At 46.4% G+C, this 23,388-nt stretch overlaps 1 protein-coding gene across 3 annotated transcripts; it reads right to left on the bottom strand.

Moving 5' to 3' along the window:
- Positions 1-6,848: 6,848 nt before the first annotated feature.
- Positions 6,849-16,706, bottom strand: LOC114199780 (zinc finger protein with KRAB and SCAN domains 4-like). 3 transcript variants are annotated; one of them, XM_088024174.1, is made up of 7 exons: positions 16,451-16,706; positions 14,135-14,305; positions 13,164-13,612; positions 11,678-11,822; positions 10,517-10,599; positions 9,360-9,483; positions 6,849-8,464 (listed from the first exon to the last, which is right to left on the bottom strand). In XM_088024174.1, the coding sequence occupies exons 3-7, from the start codon at positions 13,548-13,550 to the stop codon at positions 7,602-7,604; spliced, it is 1,602 nt and encodes a 533-aa protein (XP_087880300.1). In that variant the 5' UTR covers positions 13,551-13,612; positions 14,135-14,305; positions 16,451-16,706; the 3' UTR covers positions 6,849-7,601. The 3 variants fall into 3 exon arrangements, with proteins under 3 accessions (XP_087880300.1, XP_027947583.1, XP_027947585.1); XM_028091782.1 differs by lacking the exon at positions 14,135-14,305; XM_028091784.1 differs by lacking the exons at positions 13,164-13,612; positions 14,135-14,305.
- Positions 16,707-23,388: the final 6,682 nt, after the last annotated feature.

Raw genomic sequence — 23,388 nt, 5'->3', positions numbered from 1 at the left:
GTTACTAGTCTACAGTACCTGTGGTTAATGCTGGTGGACAACTGTGACAACCCAGTGCAGGCCTGAGACTGCTAATGGCTCAGACGCTTTGCGAATGAAGGCTTGGGTCACTCCACCAAGCAAAGAACCACAACTTGCTGGATCGATGGGAATATGGAATGGATAGTGAAAGAAGGTTGTTATAAATAACAGTTATGACCATGTGACTAGTTGCAAAAAAAAAGGACAATAGTTGTGATTGTTTTATTGTTTTGATATGAATGTTTATATCAACCAGAGTTTTTGTTTTCTCTCTTGTCCTCTTATCGTATAAAATATGTCAATGATAGTTAACTTTATACTTCAGTATTTAGGTTAAGGGGTTTCAAAAGGAGTGTGAATCGGGTAGGAGATGAATGAACATCAGTAAAGACATTTTTTAAAAGGTGGGGGAAGGGCAATGAGAGGCAGAGGACGTATCCTCTCCTGAGAAAAGAGTTAGTGTGGTCCTGGTTTTGTTTTTTAATTTTTTATTGTTATGTTAATCACCATATATTACATCATTTGTTTTGGTGCAGTGTTCCATGATCCATTGTTTGTTCATAACACCCAGTGCTCCATGCAGAACGTGCCCTCTTTAATACCCATCACCAGGCTAGCCCATCCCCCCACGCTCCTCCCCTCTAGAACCCTCAGTTTGTTTTTCAGAGTCCATCATCTCTCATGGTTCGTCTCCCCCTCCGACTTACTCCCCTTCATTCTTCCCCTCCTGCTATCTTCTTTTTCTTTTTTCTTAACATATATTGCATTATTTGTTTCAGAAGTACAGATCTGTGATTCAACAGTCTTGCACAATTCACAGTGCTCACCATAGCACATACCCTCCCCAATGTCTATCACCCAGCCACCCCGTCCCTCCCACCCCCCACCACTCCAGCAACCCTCAGTTTGTTTCCTGAGATTAAGAATTCCTCCTATCAGTGAGGTCATATGATACATGTCTTTCTCTGATTGACTTATTTCACTCAGCATAACACCCTCCAGTTCCATCCACGTTGTTGCAAATGGCAAGATCTCATTCCTTTTGATGGCTGCATAATATTCCATTGTGTATAGTGTGGTCCTGGTTTTATGGGGATCCTGGTATCATTTAGATGGAAGTACAGTTTTGTTTTGTTTTTAAAGATTTTATTTATTTGACAGAGAGAGACACAGCGAGAGAGGGAACGCAAGCAGGGGGAGTGGGAGAGGGAGAAGCAGGCTTCCCGCGGAGCAGGGAGCCCGATGCGGGGCTCAATCCGGAGACCCTGGGATCAGGACCTGAGCCGAAGGCAGACGCTTAACGACTGAGCCACCCAGGCGCCCCGGAAGTACAGTTTTGTAACTGTCTGTATTAGGCGATTAAGTATGGTTAAGGAGATGTGTATTAGTACCAAGTTGACAAGGGTTGGATTGTGATGGCTTATGATGTGCCTACTTGCCCAAGCTGAACTACATTCCCCAGAATTCTCATTCTAGTGTGTTGCAGTTAGGGTGGGTTGCGCGAAGATTGTCTCCTGAGAGTTACTGGGCAGAAGGGGGTTACAACCATTATGTAGCATACATACATTGTTGCTAATCAGCTCACCTGGTTGGTGTGAGGCAGCACCTGGGCTTGCAGTTGCTCTCTTCCCCTGGACCTTCCCTGTGGTTTGACTCCTGATCCCGCTGTGTGTGTTTAACTCCACAGTGAAGGGCTCCATTTTCACAGGATACCTTTGTCACAGAAGTCAGAGGCAACAGAAATGGACACAGGTACTAGACGGCTTGTGATCTTCCTTTCCTGACTACCTGCTTGTGGGCTCTGGAGCCTCATGAAGACTGGTTAGCCAGCCCCCAAATGCATAAGCCTAGTGACAGACAGATACCTAGATGGTAGGTAGGTAGGTAGGTATCATTTGTTCTGTGGTTGAACTCTGACTGATTCAGGGGAAAATAGGACTCTCTGAACCCAGAATCTTTGGCCCACACCCCCTCTGTGGTGTTTTCTTTACTTTTTTTCTTCTGGTCCTTAAAATTTGTGGCTTTGGCTTTCTTTGAAGCACATGCAAACATGGGTTCTTTTTCTTTGTCCCACTTCCACAGCAAAGTATTACCAGTGATTTTCAAAAATGAGTGTAAGCAAATCACCTGGGGATCCTGTTAAATGTAGGTTCAGATTCTATGGGTATGGATCTTAATTTTTAATAATTTTCCAGGTCGGGAGCCTGGGTGGCTCAGATGGTTAAGCATCTGCCTTTGGCTCAGGTCATGATCCCGGGGTCCTGGGATCGACTCCCACATCGGGCTCCCTGCTCAGCGGGAGCCTGCTTCTCCCTCTGCCTCTGCCTCTCTCTCTCTCTCTCTCTCTGACTCTCATGAATAAATAAATAAATAAATAAAGTTAAAAAAAATAATTTTCCAGATGATGCCTATAATATTACTTGTATTCATTTTCTGTTGCCACCTTAACAGATTACCACAAAGTCAGTGGTTTAAAACAACACTTCTTTAAGTCAGAAATCCCAGTTAACTCAGCTGGTTTCTCTACTCCAGGTTCCACAAGGCCAGAATCAAGGTGTTAGCCATTTGGGTTCTTCTCGGTAGGCACTTGGAAAGAATCTGATTCCACGCTCATTCAGGTTGTTGGTGGAATTCAGTTCAGCACTAAGTTGCCCATATCCTGATGAAAGAAAGCAAAGATTTGAATCAATGGAGGCACACTGTGTTCATGAATTACAAGACACAACATAGTAAAGATATCGGTTCTCTCTACACTGATTTATGGGTTTAATACAGATCCTATCAAAATCTCACCAGGAATTTTCTGTAGATAAACTTATTCTAAAATTTATATGGAAAGGCAAGGGACCTTGAAAAAACTAAAGTTTGAGCAAGAATAAAGTGGGAGGAATCACTATTTCCAATGTCAGGGCTTACCGTCTATCTACAGTGATCAAGAGAGGGTGGTGGTGTAGACATTCAGAGATACAGAGTTCAGTATAACAGATTGGAGTACCCAGGAGCAGATCCACACAGAAAAGCCCAACTGATTCTTCACAAAGGTGCAGAAACAATTCAGTGGAGGAAGGATAGTCTTTTCAGAAAATGGTGCTGGCGCAGTTGGGCATCCACAGGCAAAATAAAATAAAAATAGCCTACATTTCACACCTTATACAAAAATCAGCTCAAAATGAATCATGGACTAAAATGTATGACCTAAAACTATAAAGTTTTAGAAGAAAAGATAGGAAATCATTAGGACCTAGATTTAGGCAAAGATTCTTAGAATTGATATCAAAAGCATGGTTGATTAAAGGAAAAATTAATAATTTGGTCTTCATCAAAATTTAAAAATGTTGCTCTGTTAAAGACTGCTAAGGATTAAAAGACAAGCTACAGGGGCGCCTGGGTAGCTTAGTTGGTTAAGTGTCTGCCTTCGGCTCAGGTTATGATCCCAGGGTCCTGGGACCGAGTCCCGCATTGGGCTCCCTGCTCTGCAGGGAGCTTGCTTCTCCCTCTGCCTCTCTCTGTCTCTCATGAATAAATAAATAAAACCTTTAAAAAAAATAAAAGACAAGCTACAGATAGGGGAAAATACTTGCAAACCATATCTCTAACAGAGGACTTGTGTCTAGAATATAGAAGAACTCATAAAATCTCAAGCAACAAACAATTCAGTTAGCCCTGGGCAAAAGTCCCATACAGGCACTTGACTGAAGAACACCCAACCACGGGCAGGCTCCATTCATGCTCCACATCACTTCTCAGGCACCTTCACTCACAGGGTTACTTTAACTTTCTTCTCTTCATTGCAAGTTTTTCTCAAATTCTGTCTGATGAATTTAGACACTTTTCTCTTTTTTATAGAAATACCAAGACACTTGAAGGGTTACAACTGCCAGGAGAGGACACTGTGTGATTGGCTGGCAGCTCAGGGAGCACGGGAGTGATGTGGACGAGTCCATCGCAGAGGTGGCTGGAGCATTAGGGAGCCTTGTTTCCTTACCGGAAGTGAGGCTGGGGTGTAGGGCAGGGAAGGCTCAGAGGCACGGAAGGATCAGCTCCACACCAGTAAGCTTAGATTTATACTGACTTTCATTTTTAAGTGGCTATCCACTCAGCCTCAAGAGACAAACTTTAGTGACAGTTATGGCATGGGGCACCTGGATTCAGTCCTACGTTTGGTGACAGCCTCTGAACGTTCATGAGCAGGTAGCACATGCTACGTTGTTCTGTAACTTAGCCAGGGCAATACCGGTACAACAGTGGGAAGACTCTTCCTTGGACTCTCTCGCCCACCACAGAGTCAAGGACGTGTGCTGCCAGATCCCAGGAATTCTTACCACATATGCTATCCTGTTGTGTGTGGCCATGTCCTTCTTCAAAAAAGGGCACTGTGCCCTTAATGGCCCCATGTTTGGCACCAGATTTTTTTAAAGAAAGGCCGACAGATTTGGTCAGAAAACAAATAGCCCCTTTTAGACTGAAGCAATATTTAAGAAAGAATTTTTTTAAAGATTTATTTGAGAGAGCATGTAAGCAGGGGGAGGGGTAGAGGGAGAGAGAATCTCAAGCAGACTCCACGCTCAGCATGGAGCCCAACGTGGGGCTGAATCTCACAACCCTGGGATCATGACCTGAGCCACGATCAAGTCCGCCACTTAGCCGACGGGGCTACCCAGGCGCCCCAGCAATTTTTGAATCTGTGTAAACAGCAAAAGCAGTAATAGGCGAATGTATTCGCTCCCTGTGTCCCACAGGATGGCGCCAAAGCAGCCATGTGATAGCAGTGCAGACAGTGGAACAGACTGCTGCCGAGGAGCTGGTATGGCTGCCGCCGAGTGGGCCTTACTCCACGGGAGAGGAGACCCCTCATGACAGTCTCCGTGCTGGCCAGGGGAGGGGCAGGTGGCCTTGTACAGGCTGCGCCCCGTGCTCGCCCAGTCTCACATGCTGGGTGGACCCCAGGCCTAGAGCAGCTGCTGCTGAGTCCTGGTCTGTGCAGCACCTGTGTGGACATGGGGGTTGCCAGGCCGACTCACAAAATGAGAACAGGCATGGACAGAACACCGTAAAAGAGAGTTTAGTTCTCCTGCTCTTCAAAGGAAGAGACAACTGTTCATCTTCGATTCCTTAGTGTGTGACCTAACACTGTGAGATTTGCTGACTGAATGGCTGTAAACAGAGTTTGTTTAGAAATAGGGAAGGAAAGTTTATTTCTGGAAATAAGGCTGTGAACACTGTGCTCTCTAGCAGTAGGGATTTTATGTTACTAGGAGAGAGCAAGTAGAATCAACCCATCTTCAGAATCATTCATTCGTCAGGTCTGCCAGGTGCTGAGCATACAGTAGTGAGCCAGTCATTCACCTCTGTCTCAGCTTCGTGGCAGCCCTCTTCTCTATCCTGATCTGTAAGCAGGGGATGGAGGCACAGACGTTATTTCCTAGGTTCTTACTATCAGTTGTAATAACTGCAATCAAAAGTTGGGGGGGAGTGGGGAGGAGCATGGTTAAAAGTTTCAATTCTGTAGTGAATACCCCGAAACTACAGTTTTATAATGATCAGTTTTATGGGTCAACATGACCAGGCCACGGGGTGCCCAGACATATTCTGGGTGTGACTGTGAGGATGTTTGGGAAGACACTAACATCTGAACTGGTATATGCGTAAAGCAGAATCTCTTCCCTAATGTGGGAGGCACAAACATTATTCCTAGGTTTTTACTATCAGTTGTAATAACTGGAAATCAATTCTGTAGTGAATACCCTGATTACTAATAGCCTACTGTTGACCAGGAAACTTACCAATAAAGCTGACTAACATGTATTTTTTGTTATATGTATTACATACTATATATTTGAAGTAAACTAGAGAAAAAATGTTATTAATAATAAGATATACTTACAGTACTGCATTTGTTGAAAAAAATCTGCATATAAGCAGACATGTGCAGTTCAGACCAGTGTTGTTCAATGGTCACTGTTCTATAATGGTGACTTAAAGTCTTCTCACAAAACTGAAACTTTGACTATCATGAAGGAAAAAAAAGATGGTCTACAAAGTGTGCTTAAGAAAAGTAAATAGCAGGGCGCCTCGTTGGCTCAGCTGGGTGAGCATCTGACTCTTGATTTCAGCGTAGGTCATGATCTCAGGGTCCTGGGATTGAGCCCCACATTGGGCTCCACTCAGCACAGAGTTTGCTTGAGATTCTCTCTCCCTCTGCCCCTCCCGCTCATGCTCTCTCTCTCAAATAAATCTTTAAAAAAGAAAAAGGAAAGAAAGAAGATAGCCTGAGGAATTAACTTAATGGCTAAAACTGTCATCATGAATAATTGAGATGGTACCACATTGGTGACCTAGAAATTAATATGTAAGACCAAAATAGGGCACCTGGGTGGCTCAGTCAGTTAAGCGTCTGCCTTCGGCTCAGGTCATGATCTCAGGGTCCTGGGATCGAGCCCTGCGTTGGGCTCCCTGTTCAGGGGGAGTCTGCTTCTCCCTCTCCCTCTGCCTCTCCCCCCAGCTTGTGCGCTCGCTCTCTTACTTTCTCTCTCTCTCCCAAATAAAATCTTTTAAAAATAAAATAAAACCTTAAAAAAAAAAAAAAAAAAAGACCAAGATGGTTGCACACTAATAATGGAGTTTTGAAACCATACGTGATACTTGCTTTAAATATCTGGTATGAATCTACTGACCTGAAGGAAGTTTGAACTTAGCAGGCATAAGTTGTGATTCAGTCTACCACACTTTCCAGTGGAGTGGGTTGTGGGCAGCATAGTGTCTGTGGCTGTAGCGAGCACATGGTTAGGCCCAAGAGGACCGAAAGCTGAGAACCAAGAGGCTAAGCATTAGCAAATTTATCATTTTATTCTGATTTGATTAATTTTCACACTGTCTGCGTAGGAATCTTTTCTCTGCAGAGAGTAGCAATATTAAAGAATGGCATTCCATGCCTGGCATACCTTTACAGTGATTTCATGATGAAAAACCTAAGGTATTCACATTGGAATGCCTAGTCTGGTCAAGAAATCTGAATTCTTTCTATCACAGTAACCTCACCCCCAACCTGACAATCTTATGTGATCTGCAAAAAATGTGCTAGATTAACTCAGAATCTAGAGCCTCAGAATTAGACACAAGCTCAAAAGGCTATGGTGAGAAGCTCCTCAGAAGTCTAGATGATGTCATATCCAGAGCTACAGGGTCAGGCACAGTGGGCAGTGTAAGTAAGACGTCACGGATCGGACCAGCTGATGGAGGATTCTTTATAGGCAGAGCCTTCTGCCCACGAGACATCATAAAGTGCTGGCCGGCGGTGGTGAGCCAGTCTGGAAGCCCGTTTCAGTCCAGTAGGTGAGAGTAAACATTTCAGGTCCTACCCCTTCCAGACAACTCTCCTGTAACCTCCTATCAAATAAGCTGTTCCTCAGCCACCCTCCAGAACGTAGAAGAGAATCCATCTCAGCCAGACTCCGCGTCTTCTAACACAAGGTGATGGGAATGGTCAGTAAAGCCCAGCCCAGTTTCTGTGGTCAGGAAGGGCTGCGGGTGGCTTCGGTTCAATGAGGAACGAGCACGAACTCTGCCACACAGGACGTGGGTCACTGCGATAGGACTTTTTTTCCGACGTGGCTTCTCTGATGTTGAACAAGGTATGAAGTCCGGGTGAAGCCTTTTCCACAGGTTTCGCACTGATAGGGTTTCTCACCAGTGTGGATTTTTTGGTGTTCGATAAGGCTTCTGTTCCGAGTGAAACTTCTCTCACACTCGTTACATTTGTAAGACACGGGGGCCTCGACGTTTCCCCACTGGCCTTCCGCCCTCCCCTGGCTCTCCCAGAGCTCTCCACGTTCGGGATCCTGCACGTTTCTATCGCCATGGATCCTCTGGTGTCTCAGGAGGTGTGAATTCCGCCTGAAAGCTTTACCACACATGCTGCACTGGTACGGTTTCTCCCCCGTGTGGATTCTGTGATGTTCTAGGAGGCTGCAGCTCTGGCTGAAGGTCTTCCCACAGTCCTCACACTCATAGGGCTTCTCCCCAGTGTGGGTTCTCTGGTGTTTGATAAGGTCTGAGCTGTGACTGAAGGCCTTGCCACATTCTTCACACTCATAGGGTTTCTCCCCAGTGTGGACTCTCTGATGGATGACAAGGGCAGAGCTCCCGATGAAGGTCTTGCCACAGTCTTCACATTCATAGGGTTTCTCACCAGTGTGGATTCTCCTGTGTTTAGTCAGGCCCGAACTCTGAGCAAAACTCTTTCCACATTCATGACAATAGTGCCGCCTACTTCCCGTGGCATTTTTCTGCTTTCTTGGTAACCTGCCCTCCTGTTCACCAGCTTCTAGACAGGCAGGAGTCTGGGCAACGTCTTCACGCAAGTGGCACGGTACTTCCCCAGGCTCTTGTCTTGGATGTTGCTCATCTGGGGGCAGGTCCGTGATCCCGGCCTGCATGTTACCACCTGAAATAACAAGTGGCCAGACGTGGTCACTTACGCCCTGCCACAGGGTTCCACAGACGCTGGGATGAGGCTTTCCATGAAAGGGTAAGGGTGGAATAATGGGGGACCACGGGTGCTGGGGAGGAAGGAGACCGGAGAACAGGCATGGGGCCATCGGGAGCAGGGCGCACACGGGGAGCGGAGGAAGGTGGTGAGGACTGTGCTGGGGACACAGGGGCTCCAAGTCCTCGGGACGAAGGCAGGGCCCTGCCCTGGGGCTGGACGCTAGGAGGGCTGGGCAGAAGGCAGCAGGAAGCAGGCAAGTGTAAGGACTTGCAACACGTTCTGTAAGAAACGGGGCAAGTGGGAACTCAGAAAGTGACCCCTAATCAGGGATACGAGCAGTCACTCTGATCCCAGACAAGGACTGGCCTCGGTGCTGACAGATGTGAGCTGGGGCTCCCACTGTACCGGACGGGGCGGCGTGAGCCCAGACGCGTCAAGCTGTTGCCCTGTGCCCTGTCCCCTGATCTCTAGGTCAGCTCTGCTATCCATTCCAGGCCGCTTCTTGCTCTCCTGCTGTGTGGGCCCATGGCCCATTTCCTGAAGAGGACCCAGCTCTCCTCTGTCGAGGCTGGCAACGGGGAGGGGATCAACACTGCGCACCTCCCGGGAGCGAGGCCTGTGCTGGGGGTTGCATGGGCTGCATCCCACTTCACCAGAACACTGGCCGACGGGGAAGGAGGCAAGGTCACAGGGGGGTTAAGGAGCTGGTCACACGTGTGGGTAGGAGCTGGGGTTCAGAAATGGTGGCTCTGAATGCAAACACTTCAAACAGGTTCTCACAGCCCGGTAGGTTCTGACTGATAAAGGAAGCCCCGAAAGCCTAGGAGAAACCAGCACCCCTCCGTCTTACCCAGGGGGGTCAGGCCGCCACAGTTCTCCTGCCTCTCATCTCTGTGGAAGCTCCCCCGAGGTGAATCCAGCTGTGTCCATGCAGGGGAGAAAGCCAGGGCCACATCTTCCGTTTTCAGCAGGCCCTGAAACGGCACACGATCCCACCTAGCGCCTCTTCCCCAGTGTCACGCCCACAGCGGGGCACAGGAGAGTGAACGTGCCCCTAAAGGCTCTGCAGACGACGCCAGTGCAGCACCTTAGTACCTATTTCACCCGGTCAACAGAACAACCATGGAAGTAAACCATCAGCGAACACATGAGGACGAGTGTCTTCACGTCAGTATCTAGACAAAATAAAGGCCAACCCAGTGAAAGGACTGGAACCAAACCGAAACCTCTCAGAAGATTCGTGGGGTGATTTTCAGCAAAGTAGTGATGGGGGCTCATTGACATGAATGATTATTAAAATACAATGAAATGTAGGTCTGAAGTGAGAACAGTCAGGGAAGAAAGGGGGGCTGTACAGAGTCTCAAGGACATGAAGAACTGGATAAGAAAAGTAAAATCCAGTTTAAGTAGAGACTGTTCGGATTGTACTATTAGTTGAGATAAACGGACATGGCTCATCTGTCCTCTCAACTTTTAAGTTCCCTTGAGAGCCAGAGACCGTGTGTTTATACCCTAGTAACAGCATTAAAAAAACACAAAACTTGGGGCGCCTGAGTGGCTCACCTCTAACTTTAGCTCAGGTCATGATCTCCGCATCGGGCTCCCTGCTCAGCGGGGAGCCTGCTTCTCCCTTTCCCTCTGCCTCTCCCCTCTTCTCATGCACTCTCTCTAATAAATAAATAAAATCTTTAAAAAAAAAAACCACTTCAAAAGCACCATCACAAAAACTTCTGCTTGCATTTGCTGAATTGTACTTATTGAAGGAAATCCCACTGAAGCAGGGGCTGAGCAGAGAGACGGAGTAGGGAGGATGTGGGAAGTACAGCACCCAAGCTAGTCATAAAATAGGAAAAGGCTCTTAACTAGGCACCAAGAAGTTAGACCATGACAAACGAAACTGGCATACATGAGAAAATTAAAATCCCATCTAGGACTTGGATGGGTGTAGGATGTAGGGTGGGAGGGAGGGCCGGGCACAGGATGCACAACAGGGGGGCTCCAGCTCACCTGGGCCTCTGAGGGCAGCCTGGCAGCCACCACTGCGTCCCGTCGGCAGCGCCCTCCCGGGGCCAGCCCAGGAACCTGGAGAACTAAGAAGGAAACACGCTCTGGATGAGATGGACCCTGGCACCCAGCCTCCCTGGCCTGTGGATTCCAAGTTCAAAAACTGGGCTAGTAAATTCCTGCCAGGAAGTTCATACAGAATGTGCTCCGTTCCCCAGTGCCTGGTCCCTACCAGCTCCAACCCTAGGGCCTGGAGAGGCGTGGTGTGCTGTCAATATACAAAAACTATACAAAAAGGGCAGGATCCTTGGAAGGAATGGTGAATTTAAGGAACATAAAACAAGCTTTTCATCTGAAGATCCTCTGAATTTTGCTTGGGAGGGGGAGAAAAATAAGATTTTGGTTAAAATGCCTTTAGTGGTTGTTAAGGGCCTTCTTTGGTTTTGAAAAACCAGAGTCAAAGAAGGCTAGAACCAGAAACGCACAGGCATCTGGTTGTATAGAACTTGCTCAGAGTCAAGAGAGAAAAGCAAGAACTTCAGGTTTCCCTGCAGGAGGCAGACTTTAAAAAGGGCCCAGAACAGTTGGTTTAGGCTAGAACCTGTGTTGAGAAATGAAGACTGTGGCGGCTTCCATGTCTTGGTGCTGTGTCCTGGGAACCCACACACACGTTCGGGACATATGGTCATGTCCTGTGGAGTGATTCATGCTATTTTAACAACAGACCCAGGGTTGAGAAGATTTATACTCTCATTTGCAATAGTCCTATAATCTGTGGGACATTCCTACTGACTTTACAGATTCTGGTCATTTTCTTCTTCGCACTTACCACTGTCTGAAACTATATTGTTGTGTTTATCTACTGTCGTCCCCACTAGAACATAAGCTCTGTGGCAGCCAGTACTGTCTCACCAACAACACTGGGCTACCATGTAGGAGGCCTTCACAATTATGTGTGAAATAAATGGAGAACCAATTCTTTCCAAACCAAGTTTTACTTATTTAGCTTTTTATTATGTCCGGGCTTGATTAGGAAAGCTTTCCACCACTGTTTAAGAGTCAGTCAGTGATGGCCAAAGTAGCAGTCAATGGACCTATTAGGTGATCCTTAATGAAGCTGGATGAAGTCTGTAGAATTCACACTGCCCAGAAGATAACACTCACCTCTATCTGCGGAGGCCTGGGATCCCAGAGATTCGTGCTTGAGCAGAGGCTTCACTGGCTGGAACTGGGTACTCCATGGCCTCTGAGCTGGTGTCAACACTGCCATCTTGCAACGGAGTAGCTGCCTCTGGTCACCACCTGGGACCTGGAAGTCATTCACGTATTGATTCATCAAAACTTCTATTATGTTTTCTATGTGCTAGTAACTTTCTATTTTCCAGGCACTGTTTCTAAGAGCCTTATGAATATTAATTCACTGAATGCAGATAACAATTCTATGAGAAAAAAAACAACTCTATGAGCTAGGGACTATTATTACCTGTATTTTTGTACGAGGAAATGGAGGTCCAGAGTTGAAGCAACTTGCCCAAGGTCACCCAGCTAATAAGTGGTGATGCTAGGATGGGGGGTCTGGCAGAGAGACCCCGGAGTCCATGCTCTTAACCACTACCAATGCTCCCTTGTTATATACATTGTGCTCTAAGTGAAAACTCTTTGGGAACTAGTGTTCTCAGAATACTGTGTCTTTTCTTATCTGAAAAGTGAGGGCAATCATTTCTCACTTACAGGGTTTTGGGACCAATAAGATGACAATATGTACAATCACCTAACTCAGGATCCCGTACATGGTCTGTCCCCACGAAAAGCAGGCTTCCTTTTAGACATTTATAGTTAAACTACATTTTCCAAGTTACTTTCTCACACGCAGTTCAGACTTAACCACTTCTGTGAAGAATGAGGAGGCTGAAGCTAAGAGCCTTGAAACGACTGCTCAAGGGCTGGTGGGCAGCAGATCCCAGTCCAGAGCCCTGGGCTCCCGGTCAGTGCTTGGAACGCTCTGCCACATGTCCTCTGAAGGAACATTCACAAGGTGGTACACAGACGACACAATCTCATAAAAGATTGGCGAGGCAAGAAGATGCAGGGGTGTTTTTGAGCCTGAAGTTCTTGGACTCCTTCCCAAGTGGTCCAGGAAAAAAGTATTTTAATGCTTACTAGCCTCTAAGAGAAATTTGGCATTTCCTTCCATTGTAAATGGAAGCAACAAACCAATGTGGCATAAGCCACAGGACTTAGTCACCAATAGAAATTACAGATGTTTTCACACCACATCACAGCCAGGCAAACATTGTCAAGAGTCATTCATGCTTATAACAACTTTGAAACTCCACCAGTTACTGGGCCTGTCCCTAGGTCTTACTATTTGGTGCATTAATTTTAAAGAACATATAGATAATTTTATCACTAATTTGTTTCATGCTGTTAACCGTGTTTCCATATAATTGAGTTCTTTGGTAATCCTTCATGTTCTTAAAAATGCTAGTATGAGGAGGGGTCCAGGGATTTCTCCGGAGGGGCAAAGAGGTTCATGATACAAAAAGAGATTGAGAACTTCTGGATCTTACAGAAACGCCCCTCACCCCGATCTTGAGGCTTCAGGAAGAGACAGAGCTCGGCTCTCAGATACTAAGCCCTTTGCCTCTACCTGCGGCCCTGGCTCCTCCAGCTGCCTCTGCAAATACTCCAGGAGCACCACCGCCTGCTCCCCGGTCTCGGGGTGCTGCTCCCGCACCCGGGCCTGCAGCTCCTCGGGCAGGATGGTCAGGAACTGCTCCAGCACCAGCAGCTCCACGATCTGCTCCTTGCTGTGCGTCTCGGGCCGCAGCCACTGACGGCAGAGCTCCCGGAGCCGGCTCAGCGCCTCGCGGGGCCCGTCGGCCTCGGGGTAGCGGAAGCCCCGGAAGCGCCGGCGGGAGTTTTCTGAACCCTGAACAGGGCTGGCCTCGTCTTCCACTTTTACGACCAGAAGCCCGATCTGGTTCTCTGCAGATTGGTCGTCCAAGGCTGTGCCTTCCTTGGATTCTCTAGCCATCCTGGGCCAAGGCGGTACTTGGGCCTCTCTCTAGTGGGCAGCTGTATCTCTGCAGAAGATGCCTGCAAGTGGGAAATCACTATTAACCCGTCAAGTGCTAGCAGCCTCCCTCGGGCCCACGAGTCGAGGACATTACCAGGGAGATCTGGGGCACTGTTATGTGAACAAATACTGCCAAAGTCAGTGAATCAGTGTCATCAAGTCTCTAGATCCAAATACCAGCAAACAGGTGAAATACAAAAGCAAATTAAATTACAGGTTTTCAAACTTTGCTACACATAAGAATCATTAGGGAACTTTTAAAATATCCTGATACCTTGGCTGAACCAAGATCAATTATATTATTAGTCTGTGGGGGAGATGCCTGGGTGTTTAATAACTTAAATTTTTCTAGATGATTCCAACATGCAGCTGGGTTTGAAAAGTAGTAATTTAAAGATACTAAAAATAAGCAATCAGCTAAGTTTAGAATGTGAAACATTTTATAGGACAGAAGACTGAAGCTGTTCCCTAAATGTTTAAAAAAAAAAGGGGGGGAAGAGAAGGAAAACTGTCATAGACTAAAAGGGACTGAGTTGGGGCACCTGGGCGGCTCAGTCGGGTGCACGGCTGCCTTCAGCTCAGGGCACCATCTCCGGGTGCTGGGATCGAGCCCTGTGACGGTCTCCACGCTCAGCCCACAGTCTGCTTCTCCCTCTTCCTCTTCTTCTCCCCCGCCTCCCCTGCTCACATGCCCTCTCTCCGATAAGCAAAATCTTTAAAATAAATAAATAAAAGAGACTGAGTAGACAAGTCAACGAAATGCAAATGGTAAATTATATCTGGATCCAATAGGGAAAAACAGCTGTAAAAAGATGTATTTCAGGGGCACCTGGCTGGCTCAGTCCATAGAACATGCAACTCTTGATCTCAGAGTCATGGGTTCCGGACCCACTTTGGGTACTTAAAAATAAAATCTTAAAAAAAAAAAAAAGACATTTCAAATAATTAGGAAAACTTGAACACAGTGATATTAAGGAATTACTGTTGATTCTGTTGAGTCTAGTAAGACTATGATCACATTAAGGACCTTGTTAGAAATTCACACTTAAGCATCTGTATTTACGGGTGAACAGATATGATTGCTGGAGTTTTCTTTAGTAAAAGAAAGGGGAATGAGGGAAGGAAAGATGGAAGGGAGGGGAAGAAGGGAAAGGGAAAGAAAGGGGATAGAAGAATGAAAGAAAATGGCCAAAAGACAGTATTTGTTGAAGTTCAGGGACAGGCATATTGAGGTTCATGCTGAGATGTTTGAAATCCCTCCTCCCACCCCATTTAAAAACTAAAATCCTGGACACCTGGGGGGCTCAGTCGTTAAGCGTCTGCCTTCGGCTCAGGTCGTGATCCCAGGGTCCTGGGATCGAGCCCCGCATCGGGCTCGATCCCAGGGTCCTGGGATCGAGCCCCGCATCGGGCTCCCTGCTCCGCGGGGAGTCTGCTTCTCCCCCTTCCTCTGCCACTCCCCCTGCTTGTGCTCTCTCTTGCTGTCAAATAAATAAAATCTAAAAAAACAAACCACACTAAAATCCGACCTTCTTTCCTTCCTGAATAACACAGCGTAAAAGCATTTAGGTGGGGTCATGGGAGGTGGGAGAGCGCCACAGCTCAGCCACTTTGGAGCCCAGGTGGTGTGAGGAGGGTGTCATGGTGGTGGGGAGGCAGGAATGACAGGAAAACCACCACCACCTATTCCACGTCCCCATGCACGTGTCACCACCTGTCCTATTTGGGGTTTTAGCCCAAGGGAATGGGGTGAGAAGGCACTGGATTGGGAGACTTGTTATAAACAGGAAGTGTTGATCAAATAAGGAAATGTATGGAAGTGAATGAGAGCAAAGTTGCTCATGATCAGAGAAGAGAGTTACAAATAGGGAAAAAAGCAATCTGATGTGAACCCTGTAATTTGGATTGGAGTTACCGGTGTCAGTATGAACTCAGTTTCCCACACTTAGGGTAACACGTGGAAACACAGAAGTTAAGTCCTGAAATACATCAGGCTGGGACTCAGGACTCTCCTGGAGCTCAAACACTGGCACGTGTCCAGCACTGGGCCGGGCCGTGATTTATAACACCTGGGGCCCTAGACCTTCACTGTTAAAAACCATCCTTGCTCCTGCTAAATCCAGGCGGCCCCAAGGAAAAGGCATCCCCAGATTGTAAGGCCTTGGGGAGCTTAAGCGTCACAACACACAACACAAGCCAGTTTGGGTCTTTGCTTAGGGACAGGCTCCTTTCCCTCCTAAAATAGAGAAATCATCCATTACAAAGAGAACTGATGAAAGATAAGATTTAAAGAAACGTCAGAAAAGCCAAGACCACTCATTAAAAATAAATGTGCTGTCATAATTAGAACCACAGCAATAATCATGGCAAAACTTTTTTTTAAGATTTTATTTACTTACGTATTTAATTGACAGAGAGAGACCCAGCGAGAGCGGGAACACAAGCAGGGGGAGCAGCAGAGGAGGGAGAGGCAGGCCTCCCGCGGAGCGGGGAGCCCGATGCGGGGCTCGATCCCAGGACCCCGGGACCATGACCTGAGCCGAAGGCAGACGCTTAACGACTGAGCCAGCCAGGCGCCCCAATCATGGCAAATCTTGAAACCGCCCTTACGCTGTGCCTGGCACTATTTTAGGGGCCTCACGCAGAGTAACTCGCGGAATGCTCACAAGCCCGTGAGTTAGGCGACCTCATTCTTCCCATTTTACAGAGCAGTCGACTGAGGCACAGAGAGGTGAAGGGACCAGCCCAAAGCCACCCAGCCAGGACGTGGCAGGGGCAGGAATGGAACGAGGCAGGCCGACTGCGAAGAGCGGCTCCAGTCCAGTACCACAGGGGAACTCAGAGACCTCGCCACTGACCTTGTCCACAGACGGAGCCAAACTGCGCGGGCCCCATCCTGGCGGCTGGCGTGTGCGTGTGACCCGAGTATCCCGTCCGCAAACGCGGGGAGGCGGCGGCCCGAGCCCGGAGGCGGGCACGGCCGCCCCGGGGAGGGGAGGGGGCACTTCCGCACCCCGAGCCAGACGCAGGGCCGCCGCACTGGCGCCCGGAGCCCCCGAGGGACGCTCCGTGGACACCCCCCCACGCCCTGAAACTAGCCGCCCGGCGCCAGGGGCGGGGCCGGCCCGGCCGGGCTGCGGCTGCGCAGACGACTCCCGGGCCGCTCTAGCCGCCGCCGGGCCGGCCCTCGGTGGTCTCCCCGCCACCTGTGCGCCTCGCGCGCTGGCCGTGCTGCGGGCGCGAAGCCGGTGTCCGGCGGTCGGCGAGGGACCTCCGGCTGCAGCTGGCTGCATTGGCAAATAGAAGGAAGGAAAGAGGACTTGTATTTTCCTGTGCAGTCAGAAAGAAACCCTGGGAAAATACGTAAGAAAATTAATAATTGGTTACCTGGGAGAGGTGAATGGTTAGAAACTGAGTGAAAAGGAGGACGAGGGTGAGACCTGGAGTCTTGCTGTTTTTAATGTATTTTAAGTTTTAGAGCTGATTGTGTTGCGTAACGAAAGCATGAATTATACATAATTGTTAAGCAGCACGCTGAATTGTTTGCAGAGAAAAGTTCATCTAATACTCAAATTATAATGATTAATAAGAGAGTATGGCAAGGTCGTGTAGTTTTGTTTTGTTTTACCTTTTTAAAGATTTTATTTCTTTATTTGTCAGAAAGAGACTGAGCACAAGCAAGGGGAGCGGCAGGCAGAGGGAGAGCCAGGCTCCCCGCGGAGCAGGGAGCCCGATGCGGGGCTCGATCCCAGGACCCTGGGATCATGACCCGAGCCCAAGGCAGACGCTTAACTGACGGAGCCACCCAGGCGCCCCGAGGTGGGGTAATTTTTAAAAATGTATAATCACAATTTCATTTCCTATCCCCAGCACAAGTTAGGAAACACGATTGTAAAAGACAGCAGTTGCGTGAAGGGCAGTAGGAGGTACTGCTTCCAGTTACGGAATCAAGAAGCGAAGGGAATCAAAGGCACAAGGCAGAGAATATGGTCAATGGTATTGTAGTAGTGATGTGTGGGGACACATGGCAGCCACACTTGTGGTAAGCACAGCCGCATGTATAAAGTTGTACTATGTTGTACACCTGAAACTAATGTAACAGTCTGTGTCAGCTACACTCAAATTTAAAAATGGGGGGGGAAGACAGCTAGTACAAGAGTGAAGAAATACATGAGGTACCTTAATGGAAACATTTTATAAACTTTTATTTATTAAGTGTAGGTAATGGAGTTATATATCATGTCTGTGTATAGAAGGACTCAGTATCATAAAGATGTCATTATGATATTCCTAAGTTAGTATACAAATGCAAAGTCAAGCAAAATCCCAAGAATGTGTTCCATGGAAATTAACTGTTCTTTTTAATTTTACTTCTTTTTTTTTTAAAGATTTTATTTATTTGAGAGAGAGTGAGCAACCAAGCGAGACAGAGAAAGAGAGAGAGCGTGCACATGAGCAGGGGTAGAGGCAGAGGGAAAGGGAGAAGTAGACTCTCCTGATGAGCAGGGAGACCAACTAGGGGCTCTATCTCGGGACCCCAAGATCATGACTTGAGTGGAAGGCAGACACTTAACCGACTGAGCCACCTAGGTGCCCCAAGAGTAAAGTCTTAAAAGTCAAAAAGTGAAACTTTAATACTTTTTTTTTAAAAAAGATTTTATGTATTTATTTGAGAGAGGGAACACAAGCACGGTAGGAGCAGAGGGAGAGGGACAAGGAGACTCTCTGCTGAACATGGAGCCCATCTTGGGCCTCCATCCCACAACCCTGAGATGGTGACCTGAGCTGAAATCATGAGTTGGATGCTCAACCGAGTTACGCAGGTGCCCCAAAACTTTAATACTTTTAAAAGAAAACTTAGGATCATTTCTTTGTGACCTCAAGTAGAGCAGGATTTGCTTTAAAATGCATAGACTGTGAAGGAGTAATAGATAATAAATAAATTTGGCCTTATTAAAAATTAAAACTATATTTAAAAACACCAGAAACTAGTGGGAAAGTTAAGCAAATGACTGAGAGAAGATATTTGCAACATGTATAACCAACAAAGTTTCAGTACACTGAATATATAATGAATATCCATAAATAAATAAGGGGAAAAAAGCCTGCAACCAAACAAAAAAAATGACAAAAAAAGTGCACAGGCAATTCACAGAGGTGGAATCTTGCATGACCAGTAAACATAGGCAAATACGCTGAATCATTAGTAATTAAGGAAAGGCCAGTTTAAAACCATATCATACCCACACCTTAACAATAACATTTGTGGAAAAAAATGGAATGCTCATACACAGTTGGTAGGGGTATGAATTACTGTACTCACTTAAAAAGCAACTTTGAAATATATATTAAAGTTGAAAATGATATGCATACTAGCCCAGCAGCTTCAAAGTATTTACCTTGTAAGAGCTTTGAACTTAAACAAGAGTGTTTATTGAATACTATTCTAGGCTAGACAGCTTTTGATGCTCAGGATACAAAAGTGTCCCCCCCACACACACACACAGAAAAGAGACAAAGATCCCTGCCCTCATAGAGCTAATGTTCCAGTGGGGATTGACACCCCCCCCCCAAAAAAAGACAAACAAAAACCAAAATTTAAACAGAATAATATATAAAGTAGAATGGTAAATGGAAGCTGATGAGCACCATGATAAAAGAAAAAAGAACAAAATCAGGGTAGAGAGATTAGAAGTCCTGGCACGGGAGGGGGCTAGATAAAATATCAGGTGGAGAAGTCAGTGTAAATCACATTGAGGAGGTGATATTTTGGCTGAAATCTGAAGGAGATGGAGTTAGCCATATCTGGATATGGAGTGCATATCTGGATAAGAGTGTTCCTGGTAGAGGAAACAGCAAGGAAGCCAGGGGTTGTGAGATAATAGGTAGTTGGTCTCTGCCCCTGGTTCCTGGCAGAGAGCTCCTAAAACCCTCGTAATTTCCTAAGTGATAAGAACATTAGGAGCATCTCTTGTTCTACTGAGGTGATTCTGGGTGGGCTCCTGGATGGGGGCTTGTTACCAGACAGACCAAGCCATGATTAGAAGCTTGGAATTTTCAACCCATCTCCCACTTCTCCAGAGAGTTAATAATGGAGAAATGGGGTTAATATTGGAAATGGAGTTGATAATTCATCATGGCTACACGAGGAAGCCTCCATAACATCCCAGATGTAGAGTTCAGGGAGCTTCCAGGCTGGTGAGCACACCGACACTGAGAAGGCAATGCATCCCAACTCCTCAGCTTCCCATCACCATCTTGTAACTCAATCCCTGTATTAAATTACTGGTATGTGATATGCCTAGAGTACTTTCTTTTCCCTGAGTGTACTCTGACTGATTTCTGAGTGTACCCTGAAGTAGAAATATTGCGAAGGCAGCTGGAGATATGAATTTGAGACTCAGAAGCAGAAAGATAGCATCTAGATCCATGAAGGTGTGTGAGATCACATAGAAAGTTAGTATAGAGAGAGGAAAAGGGAATTGTTATAGATCAGGTTTGCAGGAAGCTGACCTAAGGCTCCAAGATTTGTATGCAGGAATTTTACTGAAATATATCTTCAGGAATAAGACTCATGAGGAGATTAAGGAAACAGGACCAGGCAGAGCAATTGAACTGTGATATGGTTATAAGAGAGGCTCCAGCTGATCTTATCAGAAGCTCATGAGCTGGGATGGTCCTTTAGAATTGCCCTGCCTTGGTGCAAGGTGTCTGGGAGTAGAGAATACCCTTGTGTGAGGCAACTCTTTTTAAGGGGGCAATTCCCACAGACTCAACTAGGAGCCGTTGTCTATCAATTCTCCAAACAGCTGGGGAAGAAAATGCCTCATTTTGGGTACAGAAGCAGAGCATGTACCACAGTCTACCCTTGAACCTTCCGATCTATTTGTGTGCTATAATAAGAAGTAGGAACAACTACACCAGAATTTCCCTCTCTTCCTGGGGCAAGCTTATAAGGGTAGATGAGTAGGAAGAATTGCAGCCCCTGCTGACATAGCACGTCTTAAAGTCATAAAGAATATTCATCTTCCCCCTCCTCTACCACCCATTCTAGATTCCCCTCATCCTTGACTACTCGCTCTGATGATCTGGGGGGCATTCCTGGCGGGGGACCCATACATTCATCCCTGATAGGTCTAAACTTCTGGTCACCACGCTCCTCTCAGGCGATAGCTGTTGTATTTGTCCATTTTTTATAAAAATTGCTCAGCAAAGAACCAAGACACATCCACTCAAGTGGATCACCTGAGTGACAAACTTTTTGTTCCCTGTCTTCATTGTGTAACGGCACTCCTACCTCCTGATGGTGAGACCATCAATTCCTGCCTGGGTGGTTACTCCTCTCCTCGTCTGCTGGAGTCTTGGAAAAAGGAGGCTTAAATGTCTGGGTGCCAGCCCTACCTTTAAGTTTACAGTCTCCCTCTTTCTCAAGGCAGAAGCATCCAGGAACTGAGGCTTCCAGACTCGGAGGGTAGAAAGCACAAATTTCCCCACGTGGTGACATATAGTCTCTTCCCTTCCTTAACAGACCCCCAGTGCTGCCCCAACCAGCTTTTGCTGCATATAACGCTAGGAACTGACCTAGTGGCCCGATGTGGATGTGGATAGATCCTGAAGAGACATATGATGTCTTGCTGAGCAGAACCTCGACATCATCTTCAAGCAACACTAGCTTTTAACTGGGCATAATGGAATAATTCTGCAGGCCCATAGGGTTCATTGAGGAATCTGAGGATCCATGACTCTTGAGGCTTTGACTGAGCTATCCTTGTCTGAAGTCTCAGAGTTACAGTCCTTCTCAGTCAGCTCTCTGGCAGTGGCTTAGCATACCTACCAGGTTTGATAATATCCTTGTTTGGAGCTCTGCTACTCTTTCAATTAAGTCCTGGATCTGATCCTCTGCTTTTTCTGCCTTCTGGCTGAAGGAGATAAGACTTTATATGGTGCCAAAGAAGCCCTCTGGATTTCACACTTTACCTTATATTAGTGGTTAATCACCCTCAGAATTTCACTGCCTTCCTTTAATACATCAGTGGCCACCAGTGCAAAACCCTGACCGTTCTTTTGGCCAAGCTATTTCTGAGAGTTTATGCAGCTTGTAACTTTGAGAAATGAGGTGACATTTTCCTCTAGACAAAGTGTAAACTTAGATAACTACATACTATAAAAGTGGCAGATTCCTGGGGCGCCTGGGTGGCTCAGTCATTAAGCGTCTTGCCTTCGGCTCAGGTCATGGTCCCGGGGTCCTGGGATCGAGCCCCGCATCGGGCCCCCTGCTCTGCGGGAGGCCTGCTTCTCCCTCTCCCACTCCCCCTGCTTGTGTTCCCTCTCTCGCTGTGTCTCTCTCTGTCAAATAAATACATAAAAATTAAAAATTAAAAAAAAATTTTAAAAGGTGGCAGATTCCCTAAGCTTAGGTCTCCCCCACCCCCGAGATGCAACATAGACTCACTGTGTGCATCTCATCCATCTGGATCCATCTTGTAACTTCTTTCAGAGTTGGGGGCAAGTGGAACTGGCACATGTATGAATATTCATGCTGCTTGCTCTCTATGAATAATGAAGTCCTTTGTTTCTGACACTGAAGTCTTATGTCTTTGAGACCATCCATGAAACATTAACAGGCTAGTTTTTAGTTTGTAAGATAAATAAAATCAAATCCTAGATTCACCTCACCTGAAATAACGCACCCCAAAATTTATTACCTCCCACAAGTATTCTACTCTCACCACCATTGAAGTTTTTAACAATTGTACTGCAACCTCCTATCAGGGCTATGGGTGTTGCCCTATGCCCTTGCCCCGGATTCTCATCACCAGTTCACATCAGGTCTCCAACTCCCAAATCCCATTTTTGAAACTACTTCCTAGGATCATTTCCAATATCAAATGTAGGTTCAATTCTCTAGGTAAGAGATTCTGAGATGTATGTGCAAGAAATTTATTGAGTGAGTGCTGTAGAGAAGCACTATTGGGTGGAGAGGGAAGTTGAACAGAGACATCAACTAATTCTACAAGGAGCTCTGAAACCAGAGCAATTGTCCTTCAGAGTTGTCTTGCCTCAAAGCAAGGAGTCAAAGTTGCATATACCCCTCAGCAATGATTGGCCACTGAACGTGAGATGCCATGTTTGGGGACCTGATCTTGAGCTATGGAGTTGTCATTGTGGTGAAGGACGTGTATCAAGAGCTTCTCAGTCATTGTAAGCAGCAGGGGGAATGAGTGCCTCACTTGTGACAGAAGGAACTGACCATCAAGCAATAGATTCACTACAAGAAGCAATGACTGAACTCTAACATCCCAACATTTAGAGAGTGAAATGATATAGATAGGATCCATATGGAAATGATGCAGTAAACAAGGTGGGAAAACTATGAGAGTGGTGCCCCAAAGAAGAGTGTGTTTCAAGGAAGAAGGCGTATTTAAAAATGTGAAATGTTGCCAAGAGTCTAGGGTGACAATTTATCACTAGAGTTGGGAATGTGGAGGTCAAGAAGTTTCAATGGAACGCCAAGCATAAACACATGATTTCAGTGGGTTTATAAAAGAAGGGGTATTTTTCCATTTCTGAAACATGAATCTTAATTATTCAGACCCATTCTCTTAGTAAAAACAACCCATGCAGCATACATTATTTACAAGTAAATTCTTAAAAGCATTGCAGAGCTGATAAAATAGTAAGGAATCTCAACTTAAAATCAAAGTAGAAGTGAAAATGCAGAGAGGCAATCAGATACTTAAGTTGATTTTTATCCTGAGACCTTTTGCCAAACAACAATTTCATCTTCAGTCTGATG

This window comes from Eumetopias jubatus, unplaced genomic scaffold (assembly GCF_037043125.1).
Source record: "Eumetopias jubatus isolate StellerSeaLion01/CBP00866 unplaced genomic scaffold, mEumJub1_p1.0 scaffold_6, whole genome shotgun sequence".
Classification (NCBI taxonomy): Eukaryota; Metazoa; Chordata; class Mammalia; order Carnivora; family Otariidae; genus Eumetopias; species Eumetopias jubatus.
The sequence above is the reverse complement of the archived record's forward strand: the minus strand, read 5'-3'. Positions and strand labels throughout refer to the sequence as shown.

Bases quoted from the DNA above. Each gene is read 5' to 3' on its own strand.
- LOC114199780 (XM_088024174.1), bottom strand. From the start codon at position 13,550: ATGGCTAGAGAATCCAAGGAAGGCACAGCCTTGGACGACCAATCTGCA. The intron at 11,823-13,163 runs GTAGAGGCAAAG...AATGACTTCCAG, and splicing joins TGGAGGAGCCAGGGCCGCAG to GTCCCAGGTGGTGACCAGAG. The intron at 8,465-9,359 runs GTAAGACGGAGG...TTGTTATTTCAG, and splicing joins TGGCGGCCTGACCCCCCTGG to GTGGTAACATGCAGGCCGGG.